The following is a 16,243-nucleotide window of genomic DNA, read 5'->3' as shown; positions in this document are numbered from 1 at the left end:
TCATTTTTATATTCTATAAAAAATCTAGCACAACATTTAGCACATAACGCTAGATTCTCAAGAAGTCTGTGCCTCTTTCATTCGTTCAGTATCAAATACAAGGGAAACCAATTATCTTCACCATTTAGAACTGATTTAGGAGCTTAATAATCTTTATGGAAAATTATCTTTTCATAATCAAATCACTATAATGTGAAGCTGAGCCACAATGCAAAAATAAGTGGCTTTCCAAGGGTGCAATTACACATACATATGATTGTGGTTCTGGTAGATATGCTGGTGAACTCAAACAAATTATGGAAGAAAAGTTGTCCAGTTTTTCTCTTATTTTCCACTCAAAGAACTGCATTATCAGAGCACAGTCCTTTTCCTTTATAAACCTTGAGTTCGTGCCAGTATTCAAGTGTTTACATGTAAAAGGTCTCCTACTAAGTTAAATGGAATCAAGTATATAAAGTGCTTAGCACAAGTCTAACTGGTCATAAACTGCCATTAAAGTGTAGCTATTTCTCATTTCTTAATTGGAGGCTTCAGGCATCATGAAAAAGGAAAGTAAACAACAGGGAGTACTTCTTCGATCTTGTCAACAATTGAGAAATGAGTCTGTTACAAAAACAGAGGGGCACACAAAGTGGGAGTGTTTTTCCTTTTGAAAGGTTATTAAAAGTCATCAGTGCTATGAATCAGACAATCTTGGGGGAAAATAAAACGCGGATTCTCAGATTCAAAAATTCACTTATTCAGGGCTGGGGTTGTGGCTCAGCGGTAGAGCGCTTGCCTAGCACGTGTGAGGCACTGGGTTTGATCCTCAGCACCACATAAAAATAAATAAAATAAAGGCATTGTGTCCATCGACAACTCAAAAAAGTATTTTTTAAAAATTAACTTATTCAATATAATGTTTATTTGAATGCATACCTGAGCCAGGTAGGAATTATGACCAGCAATTATTGTCCAAAAGCTTCTTTCATTAAGTTAACGTGCTATATTTTTTGCATGTGTTTTCTATTTTTGAAGTAAAATTTGCAAATATGGTGATAATGTCAAACCACATTTTATTAAAATAGTAAAATATTGATAGAAATAATTCTCTAAACTATGACTTTTGGATTTAATAAAACAGCTAAAAATTAAAATAAAATTAAAGAAACCAATACAAGGTTATACTAGTTTTTTAAAAAACAAATTTTTTTTGCTGAGCACAGCGGCACACACCTAAATCCCAGTCTCTTGGAGGATCACAAGCTCCAGACCAGCCTGGAAATCTCAGCAAGACCCTACCTTAAAACAAGAAATCAAGGGTCGAGGATACAGCTCAATTGGTAGAGTGTTTGCCTTGCATGCATAAAGTTGTGGGTTCATTTACCAGCACCACAAAAAATAACAAGTTTTTACCTCTTCTATGAATTTAATTGTATTCTCCTAAAATTGAGATTGATGTTCCAACCCCCAGTTCCTCCAAATGAAATCTTATTTAGAGATAACTTCTTTAAAGATGTAAATAAGTTAAAATGGGATCATGAGGTTGGATCATTATCCCATATGATTGGTGTCTATATAAGAGAAGAGGATGACACCAGGAACGTGCACGCATGGAGAAAAGGCCATGTGAGTGTGCCACTCTGTTTTTGTTACAGATTCATTTCCCAACTGTTGACAAGATTAAGCACAGCCTTGTTTACTTTTCTCTCTCAAGAAAGTGGCCATCTGCAAGCCAAGAGTAGCCTCAGAAAAATAACGAACGTACCAATATCTTGATCCTGGATATCTACCCTCCCAAACTGTGAGAAATGTTTTAAGTCATCTAGTCTGTGGTATTTTATCATGACAGGCCTTGCAAACTAATACAATATACTCTTGACACCATTTCATAAAAGTACACATTTTAAACCACAGTAGTAGGAAAGATATCATTTCTGAAAAGCAGACAGCCTGAAACCAGGGAAAACTTACAGGAAATTTCTAGCTTCACTTATTTTTAGTTCCTTACTTTTAGTTGACTTTAAAAAAATCACCAATTTATGCCTTGCAAGTGTCAGGCACTGGATTTGATCCTCAGCACCACAGAAAAATAAAATAAATAAAATAAAGGTATTGTGTTCACCTACAACTAAAAATCATCAATTTTGGAGGTCATGCAGCTGAGCAATATATTATTAATCTCCCACTAGTTTTGTGATGATAATAGTTACCGAGATTACTTCTCAGGGACTTAAAGGCCACTTTTGTTGAAACCACTGACTGACTCTTCACTTGGTCCTGTGCAAGTGTCTGATGGATCATCTTTTGACCTTAGGAAATCAAAAACTATGGTCAGGTCATGCCAATGTCTCCATTTTCTGAACATGCATCTCATGAAGAGCCATGAAATTTTATTATGCATGAACAAACCACTTATCACCTCCAATCACTTTCCCCTACAACCCTGTTTCTTTAGCCCCAAAATATCCCTAAACCGTATCCTCAAAGAAGCAGATTTGAGACTTGGATCTCTCAACTCAGTGCTTGGTTGCCTTGGGAATAAATTCTCTTTGGCAAAACTCATTGTTTCAGTGATTGGCATACTGTGCAGCAGCCAAAAGGGGCCTTCACTGGTAACAAGCCTTTTGTATTGAACATATTTAGCTCTTTGAAACAGTTGCTGTCAAGGTGCCATAACAAAAAGCATAATATGGGTAATTTATAAACAACAGAAATCTATTTCTCACAGTTCTAGAGGCTGGAAGTCTAAGATCAATGCTGATTAAGTGTTTGGTAATGACCCATTTTTTGGTTCATAGGTGGTGCTTTCTGGCTATACTAGAAGGGACTCATGGAATCTATCTAGCTGTCTCTCTTTTCTCTCCTCTTTTATAAGAGCACTAATCTCATTTGTGAAAGCTCTGCCTTCAAGACCTAATGAACTTCCAAAGTCCCCACCTCCTAAAACCATCACAGAGTTGAGGGGTAGTTTTTCAACATATGAATTTGTGGAGAGAGAGGACATAAACATACAGACCATAGCACTTGCTATGTTTTTAATTTTTTCTTATTTTGCTGTATATCAGTGAAAACTCTGTCATTGACAAAGGAAACCCGACTCTAAAATCTTTTTCTTCTGAATTTTTCATTCATTTGTTCAAAAAGTAAAGAACATAGATTACATCTAACTTAATAAGATCCTACTACCTGACAGATCTATTTTAATAGTTAGAACATAATTTATAAATTTGTCACTTACTTACATAACACAAGAAACCTTGTAAAATAACATTTCTTCAAATCATAACCTTTCAAATTCAGAATTATTCAAGTAAAAATAACTATTCAAATTTTTTGAACTGTCCCTTTGCTAATTGCTTTTATTTGTTTTCCATATTTTTACTGGTATAATTATGCATAATAGTGGGATTTGTTGTTACATATTCACACAATATAACAGTGTAATTTGGCTAATACCATTCCCCAGAATGTCCCCTTTCCCTCCCTTCCACTCTTCTCCTGGTCCCTTTCCTCTGCTCTGCTAGTTTCCCTTCTATTAAATTATTTTTAAAATAGAGTTGAATGGTGAATGCATCTAGGAACTTTGGGGAAATTATTTATTTCACTCCATGGAGTTTAGACAAGTATATTTCACATTTCATTTTTTAAGTCAAGAGTCAGAAAACAGCCGGACACAGTGATGCACGCCTATAATCCCATTGACTCAGGAGGCTGAGACAGGAGAATCGCAAGTTCAAAGCCAGCCTCAGCAAAAAGCGAGGCACTGAACAATTCAGTGAGACCCTGTCTCTAATAAAATACAAAAGAGGTCTGGGGATATGGCTCAGTGGTCTAGTGCTCCTGAGTTAAATCCCTGGTACCCCCCCCAAAAAAAAGAGAAAACATTTTTTGTACATCCAGCACTAATAGAGATCATGGTATATCAATGAAATATTTAAATACTGAGATTGATTTTCAAATAGAATTCTATAAATAGTATTAAAAGAAGAACACATAATAATACAACCTACTTGGATCTAAGAGCCTTAATTTATTCAAATTTTGAAATAAATTAGTCTTCTAAAAATTTCTCACTGAACACATTTTGTATCTGGGGATATAGCACAGTGGTAAAGAGTGGGTTCAGTCCCCTAGACCATGGGTTCAATCACCTGCACCAAAAAAAACACAAACAACAACAATAACAAAACACATTGTGAGAATGGGTTCAAAGACAGAGGAATCAGTCAGTCATAAGTGATTCATAAACGTGACATTGTTAAGATGTGAGTGAAGACTGCATGTTGGCAGTATAGGCAACATCCTGCTCTCCCTCTTCTATGGAGCAAGGGCATTTCATATTTCATAGTTTCTGAACTTCCTCAGGAGTTCTGAGGGAGCATCCCCCGACCAGCGGAAACGAAGGTGCCAAGAGTTCACATCTGAAAAACCTTTAGAAGAGAGAAAAGCAATAGTTAAAATCAGAGTGAGGTAGGAAAAGAAAAAGGTAAAGACCATTTATCTATAATGGTAAATAAACAGCAAGGAGATAAGATTTCACTGCAACATATGTAGGGTAAGTAGTCAGTATGAGTCATTAATATTTTACAGAAGCAGATTAACTTAAGCAGACTTTGAAATTCTTATGAACAGGAATTACAACATACATGTCTGACGACCTCACATGTTTAAATGATTAATAATTATCCTCTCCAGTAATGGGAATTTAAACAAGTCACTTACAAAGATTAAACAAATTTCACACAACTTTCAAAAACTTTTCAAAAAGTGAAAGGTCAATGGTAAAGTATCCCTGGAAATATAAGCAATTGAATTCCAGGGTAATGAGATTTTTTTTTTTTAATTTCAATAAACAACATTGTTGAAAACTAAAGAAAAGGTCATTGTCCTTCTCTACTGGAAGAAGTATAAATTGATAAAACTCCTCAGGAAGGCCAGGCATGGTGGTGCACGCCTGTAATCCCATCGGCTCCGGAGGCTGAGACAGGAGAATCGCCAGTTCCAAACCAGCCTCAGCAATAGTGAAGTGCTAAGCAACTCAGTGAGACCCTGTCTATAAATAAAATACAAAAAAGGGCTGGGGATGTGGCTCAGTGGTCAAGTACCTCTAAGTTCAATCCCTGTTACCAACAAACAAAAATCTTCAGGAAGGCAATTTGTCATTATTTATCAGACTTGTTAAGATGTATAAACTATTTGCCCAATAATTCTATTTCTAAAAATTCTACATCCTAAGGAAATAATAATGGATATCCCCAAGGGCTAAAATATAAGAATATTTATGATGATACCATTTATATTTTTTTTCCTGTACTAGCATTTGAACCCAGGGCATACACATGCTAGGCAAGTGTTATACCACTAAGCTACATCCCAGCCCTATAATTTTTTTTAATTCAAGAAGCATTCAAAATCTTCAGCAATAGAAAGTTGATTAAAAGGCTTTAATATAGTCATTAACAATTTTTTTGAACCAGGGTCTTACACATGCTAAGTATGAGTTCTACCAATGAGCTATAACCCCAACCCTGACAATTGTTTAAAATATTTATTATCATAAACAAATTCTCGTGGAATATTTGTAAGTAACAGATAATTAGAAAACAATTTATATGAGATGATCTCATTTTCAAATTCATTATTTACATAGGTATTAATGTAAAATTTTTTAAAACTCTAAAAGGGAAATGCTAACACCAAATATTATCAGTATTTCTCCCTGAATAGTTAGAATAGATGTAATTTTCATTTTTATAATATCTAAATTTATCTGGACTTTCTTATTTTTCTTCAATAAAAAGTATGCTTTTGTGCCTTTTTATGTTTATTGCTAATAAATAAAAAAAAAAAACAAACAGTTTACAAGCCAGGCATTGGTGGCACACCTGTAATCCCAGTGACTCAGGAGGCTAAGCAAGAGGATCACAGGTTCGCATCCAAGTTGAAAAACCTAGTGAAATCCTGTCTCAAAATTTTAAAAATAGGGCCTGCAATGAGGCTTGATTGTAGAACACTTGCCTGGCATGCATGAGGACCTGGTAGTACCAATTTTAAAAAAAAAGCAGTTTACAGAATAATGTGTCAAATATAGTTCTGTTGATATTTTAAAATATTGAGTCAGGAAAAAATATACACAGAATAGTTTACAGTGTTTATATCAGGAAAAGAGGATTTGTGTGTACTTTTAAAACAATTATCTTACAAAAATAAACCCAGATATCATTTCCTAAGTACTTGTATGAAGACATGAATGGTGAATGGTGTGAATATATAACCAGAGATGTGAAAAATTGTGCTCTATATATGTAATATGAATTGTAATGCATTCTGCTGACATATATAACAAATTAGAATCAAAGACTTTTTAAAAATCCAAAGACTTTCCATTTGAGGAAAAAGCAAAAAGGAAATTATTTCTGACAACCTATAACTCACAAAAAACTCACAAAATATACATAGCATTATCTTATTAGTTTTAGGTATATAAATATAAATGAAAATAAAGCAAACTCTTATAGATATTTTCTGGGTGACAAGATTACAAGTTACTATTTTTTTTCTCTTTGTTTGACCATATTTTCTTCTACAGTAAACAAGTGTCATTTTTGTAGTTTTAGAAAGACATAGTTTCAGGTTTAGGTTCCCCTAGAAATGACACGCAGGCAAGAATTCAAACCAAAGTTAATAATGTGGGAATTGATTCCAGGACACCTTGGTAAGGAAATGGGAAAGGGAACCAAAACTGTGAACATTATCAAACAAGTTATTGCCCTAAATGACCAGAGCTGATCCCACTGGGGAATCCCAGGAAACAATATAAAAACCCTTAGAGTTATTCCAAATGAAGTGTAAAGGAGCTGAGGAACTCAGCCTCCCACTCCCATCCATTGCCTGATGGCTACATCCAAAGGGTGTTGATTCCCTGGCACTTATTACTTGCTCATTTGCTGCCAGGCAGGCTCCATTGCTAGGGAAAGTCCTCTGGTGGTGTCAGTATTTGTGGTAGAGAGCATAGTGTTGGCAATGCCTGAGCAGGTAAGTACCCAGGGATATGGTGACATGCGAACAGCATCTGCATTGAATTTTTTTGTTATCATTCCAGAATGTTACACGAAACTATTTGATTTTAGAATTGTAATTATCAAAAAACATATGCACGGCAAATTTTAAAAGAAAAAGTGAAATTGTCTTATACAACTTATACATGGTCTAATGTATGAAGAGTCAGAATGCAATGGGGACTATTGGTGGCTGTTCATCATGGAATAAGCATCATAAGGAAAACTTAAAGGTAAATATCAAGCACTGCTTGCAGATATTAACAAACATGCTGAAAAGTAATATATGAGAAGCCACTTAAGGTTTGATAAAGCTGATATAATAATTTCTTAAATGCTGATATAAAAATTTACACTGCAGCATAATGAAATTATAAATAATCATACAACTGCACTTTTATACATAAAACTCCAACTCCAAGGCTCTGAAGAACCAATAATCTCTTAAACCAATAAGAGATTAAGAAAATACTGGGGCTGGGGATGTGGCTCAAGCGGTAGCGCGCTCGCCTGGCATGCGTGCGGCCCGGGTTCGATCCTCAGCTCCACGTACAAACAAAGATGTTGTGTCCGCTGAAAACTAAAAAAATAAATATTAAAAAATTATCTAAAAATATTTAAAATAAAAAGAAAATACTGATAGGGCTGGGGTTGTGGCTCAGTGTAGAGCACTTGCCTAGCATGTGTGAGGCACTGGGTTCAAGTCTCAGCATCACATGTAAGTAAATAAATGAAATAAAGGTCAATCAACAACTGAAAGAAATTAAGAAAAAAAAAGAAAATACTAATAAATGCAGCCTTTGGCAGAATTTCATCATTCTTCTTCAACAACAACTTCTCAGAACAATGATCCTTCAACTTCTCAGAACAATGATCTTTATCCCCTCCATTTTGCTCTTCAACCACAGTAAGAATATATACTTCACAATATGAGGACATCAAAACTGTCCTCATAATTTGTTATGAGTAAATTATGATATATCTACACCATGGAATATTATCAGCTGTTAAGAAGAGCAAATCCATTAGGGACATAAGGATCTAAGAAAAAGTCCCATAATGATAAGAGCTAACACTAAAAATGGCACTTATCAAGTGCTTGGCACTATTCTAAATACTTTACATATATTAAATTTGTCACTCCTCAAGAAAACCTTACAAGGTAAACACTAATATTTCAACCATTATATTGATAAGAAAACTCAGACAGTGAGGGGTTAACCAGTTTCCCCAAGGTCATACAACTCATCAGTGGGAAACTGGGATCTAGTTCCAAAGTCTGCACTTCTGAACACTGTGCAATACAAACACTCATACAAAGTATGACACCTTCTTTATTTTTAAAAATTTTATAAAAGTGCATGTACTTACATACACTTGTATTAGCATAGAGAACAGTTTAGGAGACATGCCTGAGCATCCACATCAGTTACTTCAGGATGTGGAAGCGGAGGAAATCAGCAGACTGGGGGAAACTCAAAGTTATTACTTATCGGTGATTCTTTGAACTTTTTACAATAGGCTTATATTACTTGATTTTTTAAAAAAAGAAAATTTCCTAGAATTCTTGAGAGAGACTCAAGTGGTTCCTCAGCATCATGCTTGAGTTTCCTGAAATGTCCAACCTCCTCACCCCATTCTGGTGGGTAAATGCAGTCTAAGTCTGAATCTGAAATGGAAAGATCCAGGACTTCTGGATGCACAAAATTGAACATTTTAGGTCTGAAAGAAAAAAATATTTGCTCATTTGTCTCTCTATGTGTATCCGGGAAGGTGGTGTGCTTGCTTAAAACACAGGTTTGTGGGCCGGGGTTATGGCTCAGTGGTAGAGCGCTCACCTAGCATGTGAGGCCCTGGATTCCATCCTCAGCACCACAAGGGGGGATAGTAGGGGATAGGAAAGGCAGCAGAATACAACAGTCACTAATATGGCATTATGTAAAAATTGTGAATGTGTAACTGATGTGATTCTGCAATTTGTATTTGGGGTAAAAGTGGGAGTTCATAACTCACTTGAATCAAATGTATGAAAGATGATATGTCATGAGCTTTGTAATGTTTTGAACAACCAATAAAAAATAAATAAAAATAAAATAAGTAAATAAATAAATAAAATAAAGGTATTGGGGCTGGGGTTGTGGCTCAGTGGTAGAGTGCTCACCTAGCATGCACAAGGCACTGGGTTTGATCCTCAGCACCACATAAATGTAAAATAAAGATATTGTATCCACCTAAGCTTAAGAATAAATATTTAAAAAATTAAAATAAAAAAAAGTAAAGGTATTGTGTCCATCTACAACTAAAAAAAAATTTTTAAAAGACAGGTTTGTGAAATTCAGGTTCTGCTTTGATCAAGTTTGTTATATTATAACTATTTCTAATTGTGAGGTTGATGCAATCAACATGCCTACTTTACAGAGATCTCTTAATAACAAGCTGAGACACCTGAATCAAACTCAAAGAATCCTCATTTCAGCAAGTACAGAGAATGTGAAAGTTCTCCCAAAGGAAAATTTAAAGTAACTATTTCTGGAAATATTATCATTTACCACAAGCTATTTAATTATTTCTTTTTATACCAGTCAGTATTCAAAGATTCAAGAGTGTTTAAGAATCTTCTGCTTAAAGGCTTTTTTTTTTTTTTTTTTTTTTTTTGGTACTGGGTTGAACTCAGGAGTACTTGACCACTGAGCCACATTCCCAGCGCCATTTTGAATTTTATTTAGAGACAGGATCTCACTGAGTTGCTTAGCACCTCTCTTTTGCTGAGGCTGGCTTTGAACTCTCAGTCCTTCTGCCTCAGCCTCCCAAGCCACTGGCATTACAGACGTGTGCCACCGCACCTGGCTTAAAGGCCAAATTTTAATGGGATATTGCATCATAACCCTGAGAATCAACATATAAGGATTTGAGATAATTACAGTGTGTATGTATATAACATACCTAAAATAGTTAATACAGTTAGTTGGATGGCTAGATAGACAAAGACACAATAATGATAGTTAACATTTACTCAAAGCCTGTAATAGGCAAATCACTGTGCATAGATTTAATCTCCATGGTAACTTCATGAGAAGGTATTTTTTAATTGATTTTATTTTTTAAATACATGACAGTGGAATGCATTACAATTCTTATTACACATATAGAGCACAATTTTTCATCTCTCTGTATATAAAGTATGTTCACACCAATTCATTTCTTCATACATGTACTTTGGATAGTGATGTCTATCACATTCCACCATCCTTGCTAACCCCCTGCCCTCTCCCTTCCCCTCCCACCCTTCTGCCCTATCTAGAGTTTATCTATTCCTCCCATGCTCCCCCTCCCTACCCCATTATGGGTCAGTCAACTTATATCAGAGAACATTCAGCGTTTGTTTTGGGGGGATTGGCTAACTTCACCTAGCATTATTTCATGAGAAGGTATTATTATAATTCCTTTTTATAGATGAGGAAATTGAGGTCTAGGGAAATTAAATTTCTTTTGCCAGGAAATACAGTTAATAAGTAGTAGAGTTAGACTATGAACTCAGATACCGCAGCTTGGGAGCCAGCAGTTGAACTTCTGCAATACCTTGCTTCGGTGGCTCTATAAGTGATTTGTACTGGTTATAGGGCTACTTAGAGATGAGGTATCATCTCAGAATAGTGCAGTGCCTTGGAATACAGACTCTGAAGCCAATCTACCTTGGTTCAAACCCCTTCACATACAAGCTGTATAGTCTTGAGCAAATTACTCAACCTCTCTGGGCTTGTTCTCTCATAGAAACGAGACACTAATAATAGCACAAGGCTCCCAAATTTGTAGTGAGGATTAATAAGTTAATACATGCAAACTAAAATTAAATGAGATGATAATATAAAGTAATATATGTATATATGTATATATAAAGAATGTTCCTGCACATAGTAAACATGCAATAAATGTTAGCTAGTGTTATTTCATTAAAGCAAAAAACACTATGAGAAATGTCTCCTTTGGAGGAATTTATGTACTTTCCACTTTATGTATCAATGCTAAGTATCTTTTGAGATACTAAACCAATCCTTAAGTTTGGAACTACTGTACAGATTGGAAACGGTTTAGAATAAATGCAATGTAAACCAAGCTCTCCAGTTTCAGACCTACTATGTTCTGCAAAGATATAATGATAGGACTTACTTGGAGACTCTGGATTTTGTGGAGAGTTTGACTTCTCCAGGGACTCGGGTGCTTTTTGCTTCATTTTCTCTGTGGTTGAACCCAGTTCCTCTTTCTTTATTTCTCTTTGCTCACTCCATTCTTCATTTTTAGTCTTGCTGATCTGAGTCTGCTCAGATTCTTCCAGCATCAGGTCTTTTTTACTTTTGACAGCCCAATGCATTGACTAAATTAATTAAAAGCAGACACATAAATAAGTCAATATCATATGGCTTTCTATATTTAAAGTTCAATATGTATAACACCTGACCTACTATTATAGTACCAATTAACAGAACAAATTGACTTGACCAATAAACCAAATATTCATGATTAATCCAGATATTAATTAATCCCCAAATAATAATTGAGTGATTCCTGCTAGTTTGAAGAGTAACAATACGAGAAGTCATATCATGATACACAGCAAAGCCACCAACACTAGAGATATTCAATCAACAATTCAATACAACAATTGTGTACACACGATTGTAATCCCAGCTACTGGGAAGGCTGAGACAGAGGATCACAAGTTCAGGTCAGCCTGGTCAACTTAGTTAGACACTATCTCAAAATCAAAATAAAAAGGGCTAAGGATGTAGCTCAGTGGTAGATACTCCTGGGTTCAATTCCCAGCATCATAAAATAATAATAATGAAGTGTCCCTCAGAAAATTAAACACAGAATTACTATATGACCCAGCAATTCCATTCATAGGTATATACCCAAAATAATTGAAAACAGATATTAAAAAAAAAAACTTGTACACAAATGTGCATAGGAGCACTATTCACAGTAGGCAAAAGATGGAGACAACCCAAATGTTCATTGACTGAAGAGTGGATAAACAAAAATGTGGTATACACACAAAATAAAATATATTTCATAAAATGGAATGAAGTACTAATATGTGCTATAATGTGGATGAGCTCTGAGAACATACTAAGTGAAAGCCAGATCAAAAAAGGTCACATATTGTATGATTCTACTTATATGAAATATTCAGAATAGACAAACTTATATATAGAGAAAGCACATTAGTAGTTACCAGGGGCTGGAAGAAAAGGGAAATAGAAAGCTAATAGATTTCCTTTTGGAGTAATTAAAAAGTTTTGTTAACTAGAAAGTGGCAATGGAAGAACGACATTGTAGACATAGTTAATGCACCAGAATTGTATACTTTAAAATGATTAAAATGGTGAATTTTATGTTATGTATATTTTACTAAAAATATAAAAAGAGAATAGAGCCAAGACAGAGTTTCAATTAACTACTATTGTAACTACTATTATTGTACCTACTTGCTAGGGTTTAATGTGTCCTCCAAATTTCATATGATGGAAACTTTTTTTTTTGTACCAGGGATTGGACTCAGAGGTGCTTAACCACTGAGCCCCAACCCCAGCCCTTTTTTATATTTTATTTAGAGACAGAGTCTCACTGAGTTGTTTAGGGTCTGTCTATATTGCTGGGTCTGGATTTGAACTCAGGATCCTCCTGCCGCAGACTCCCAAACTGCTGGGATTACAGGCATGTGCCACTGCGCCTGGCAATATGTTGGTAACTTAATCCCCAGTACAATGGTGTTAAGAGATGGGACCAGTAAGAGGTAATTAGGCAAAACCTTCATGAATGGATTAACATTCATGAGTAGGTTTGTTATGAAAGCAAGTGGGTCTCCCTCTTGCGTTCTCATTCTCCCTTGCCCTTCTACTTCTGCCATGGGATAATACAGCAAGCAGACCCTCTCCAGGGTAAGCCCCAGGACCTTGAACTTCCTAGCCTTCAGAACTGCACAAAATAAAAATTCATTCTGAATAAATGACCCAATCTCAGATATTCTACTAAGAAGCATCATGAAATGTACTAAGAGACACTGCTGTTGCCACATGTACTATTGTGATCCTCCCACCTAACCATGATCAATGCAGATTTGGCAAATATTAAAATCCTGGATTATACATCTCTTTTTAATAAAATTCATGACAGAAAGCGGGATTTCAATCAATGTTTACTATGAACAGTAATCCTAATTTTAAGTGGGTTTACTTTAGGTGAAATTTTTTTTCAAGTCCAGTTATCCTCAGATAACAAAAACTTCTTAAATACATTTCCATTTGTTTTCTTAAAAGGATGATGTAAAAATGTTTATGTACATTACATGGAAGACTTCTGAAAGGAAGCACAAGGAATTACAAGGGGGGCTATTTCTGGGAGAGGGGAGTAGAACTGGGCCTGGAATAAGAGAGGACTCATTCTTTTAATTAAATATCTTCTTACACTATTTTGATTTTTTAACAATGGCATCTTAATTTTATTATACTTTAAATTTATAAATTAAAAAATCAGGATCTATATATTAGCAGTGTTGGGCATTGTCCATTGGCTTCCAGTATAACTTTTATACTTTTAGACAGAAGGAAGCAAACCCTAGAAAACTGTCCCTAGAAACCTGATATCCTAACATTGTATTCAATATACTTGGTGGTGGTTCTTTGCTCAGTGATTTAATTATGTAATTGTATCTACATAGCTCTGGCTGCTTTTGGTGAGTTGTTGAGGAAGAGAAATCAAAAATGAGTCTTCTGATAGAAAATTTTGCTAGGTCAGGTACCAAGAAATGAAAGTATGAGACAGAGGTATTTTATATGTGTCCTTTTGTACCTTTTACATTTTTTGTCCCACATGTGCATTTCCTATTAAAATATTTTAAATTTGGGGACTGGGAGTGTAGCTCAGTGATAAAGTATTTACCTAATATGTATAAGGATTGATCCTTGGCACTGAAAAAAATTGAAAAATTACAAGTTTCTTATTTTAAGAATATGTCAAGTAAAATAATTAGCCCTAGCATACACCAAAATAATGAGCTTTGCTGATTCTTGAAAAATCATTTGAATATAGCAGGAAGCTATTCCTGGCCTAGCATGCTACCTTTGTTTACTACCAGAGCGGCTGGGATTACAGGCGTGCACCACCGTGCACCTCCATTACTTATTGAATAAACTCAGAAGTTATAACATTTAAAAACTGTGCCACAGACCACAGAAGGAGCTGCCTCCTCTGCTACTCATATATCCCATCCCCTGACATGAGAGGCATCTTTCTTTTCATCTTGGTGTACTTATTTCCTGGAAAGTATGAGCCACCTTTTAATTAGGGCTTGACAGATACCACAATTTCTTATCACCTGTCTCAGGAGGACTAGTACTAGCCTTACAAGCAGGAGCCATAATGACCTCATCAAAAAGAAAGGGTAAGTGCAAAAGGGTAAAATGCCTTCTTGGAGTCTTTTAATTCTGTTTTTATAAATTTGGAGTTTATGATGTGATAATGATGTGATATTAATGAAACAGGATAAAATCATCATAAATAGCATGATCTCAACAACTTTACAAGATAGATGAAGGGCAAGGGATGTTAGTTCAGTGGTAGAGCACTTGCCTAGCATGTGTGGGGCCCTGGGTTCAATCCCCAGCACCACACACACACACACATACACACACACACACACACACACACACGATAGATGAATATATTCAAATATAGACAGAAATAGATATGCAGATACATATGCATATAATATGAATATAGATAAAATATATAGATAAAGAACAATATATCATTCTGTACAATTTCAAACCATAAGTATATTCAAACCTTCTGTCCTAATCCAGTCAAATAAGTCATTTATTCACTTTCAGCTTATCTCTTCTTAACTCTAAGGAAGAATCACCCTGAATTCTTTTCCCCATATAAATTCAATCCAAGACTAATCAATGCCAAGATCCAAGATCCAAGAACCACTTATAGAACAGTCATTGCCATTATTCAGTGTAATCAACTCTCACACTCAAAGGGGGAAAAAATGGAAGGAAATGCACCAAAAGGTTAACTGGTGGGCTGGGGTTAGGGCTCAGTGGCAGAGCAGTTGCCTTGCATGTGTGAAGCACTGGGTTCAATTCTCAGCACCACATATAAATAAATGAACAAAATAAAGGTCAACCAACATGTAAAAAAATTTTTTTAAAGGTTAACTGGGAGGCAAGGACTGTGGCTCAGTGGCAGAGCACTTGCCTGGCATGTGTGAGGCACTGGGTTCAATCCTTAGCACCACATAAAAATAAACAAATAAAATAAAGGCATTCTGACCATTCACAAAAAAAAAATTTAATTAAAAAAATAAAATGTTGGAGCTGGGATTGTGGCTCAGTGGTAGAGCACTCGCCTAGCACAGGCGGGACCCGGGTTCAATCCTCAGCATCACATAAAAATAAAGGCATTGTGTGGTGTCCATCTACACCTAAAAATATAATAAATATTTATTTAAAAAAATAATAAAAATAAAATGTTAACTGGGGTTATGCCTGCATAGCAGGATTATAAGGTTATTTATTTTATTTTAGCATTTTCCAAACTTTATGTGAGAATAATATATACATATATGAATATACGAACATATACATATATATAATTAGAAGAAAACTAGATTTGAAAATTAAGATGTAATTATAATTGTAAAAAGGAGGAAGCCACTGGTTGCCAAAAGTATGTGTTGGGATGGTTACCAAGTAAACACTTCACAACCAGTGCTAACTTGTAAATGCAGGTATTATGCATTTCTCTGTAGGTTTGATTTCAAAAACAAATTTATTTTAAAGAAATAATTGCCTCAACCAATGTAAAAGAAAAAAAAAAGAGTCACTTGGCTTTGGTTGTTTTGGATTTGTCATTGGGTTGCTTTGGTTTTTTTCATGTGCATAGAATAGAAAAGGCCGGCCAATGGCTTCCTCTGAAAGAGGGGAAAGGATATTAGACAGGTTATTGAAAAACAGAGAGTAAGACATTGAAGCACTCAGGGCACAGACAGCTGGAAATGTGATCTGTAAGTATCATAAGTTGGCCAAGTGGCCTGTACATGATGTTTCTCTCTTAAAATCAAAATGCCTATGGTCTTTAATGACTCACTTATAATAAGTGATTTGAAAGTCCTCAGTAAAAAGGTATTATGAGACTTG

At 35.2% G+C, this 16,243-nt stretch overlaps 1 protein-coding gene across 3 annotated transcripts in view; it reads right to left on the bottom strand.

Annotated features, from left to right (window-relative positions):
- Positions 1 to 3,992: 3,992 nt before the first annotated feature.
- Positions 3,993 to 16,243, bottom strand: part of Dnajc12 (DnaJ heat shock protein family (Hsp40) member C12) — a 54,624-nt gene continuing 42,373 nt past the window's right edge. For 2 of the 3 annotated variants that reach the window (XM_046419936.2, XM_046419937.2), the window contains 2 exons: positions 11,208 to 11,412; positions 3,993 to 4,412 (listed from right to left, as the gene is read on the bottom strand). In XM_046419936.2, the coding sequence (XP_046275892.1) occupies positions 4,318 to 4,412; positions 11,208 to 11,412 (300 nt within the window). In that variant the 3' untranslated portion in view covers positions 3,993 to 4,317. The remainder of the gene's footprint in view (positions 4,413 to 11,207; positions 11,413 to 16,243) is intronic. The other variant, XM_058577928.1, reaches the window with a different exon arrangement.

Source organism: Marmota monax, unplaced genomic scaffold (assembly GCF_021218885.2).
Source record: "Marmota monax isolate L192 unplaced genomic scaffold, Marmota_monax_Labrador192_F-V1.1 WCK01_AAM20220418_F8-fsc00019, whole genome shotgun sequence".
In the NCBI taxonomy this organism is placed as follows: Eukaryota; Metazoa; Chordata; class Mammalia; order Rodentia; family Sciuridae; genus Marmota; species Marmota monax.
This window is presented reverse-complemented; position numbering and strand designations above follow the sequence as displayed.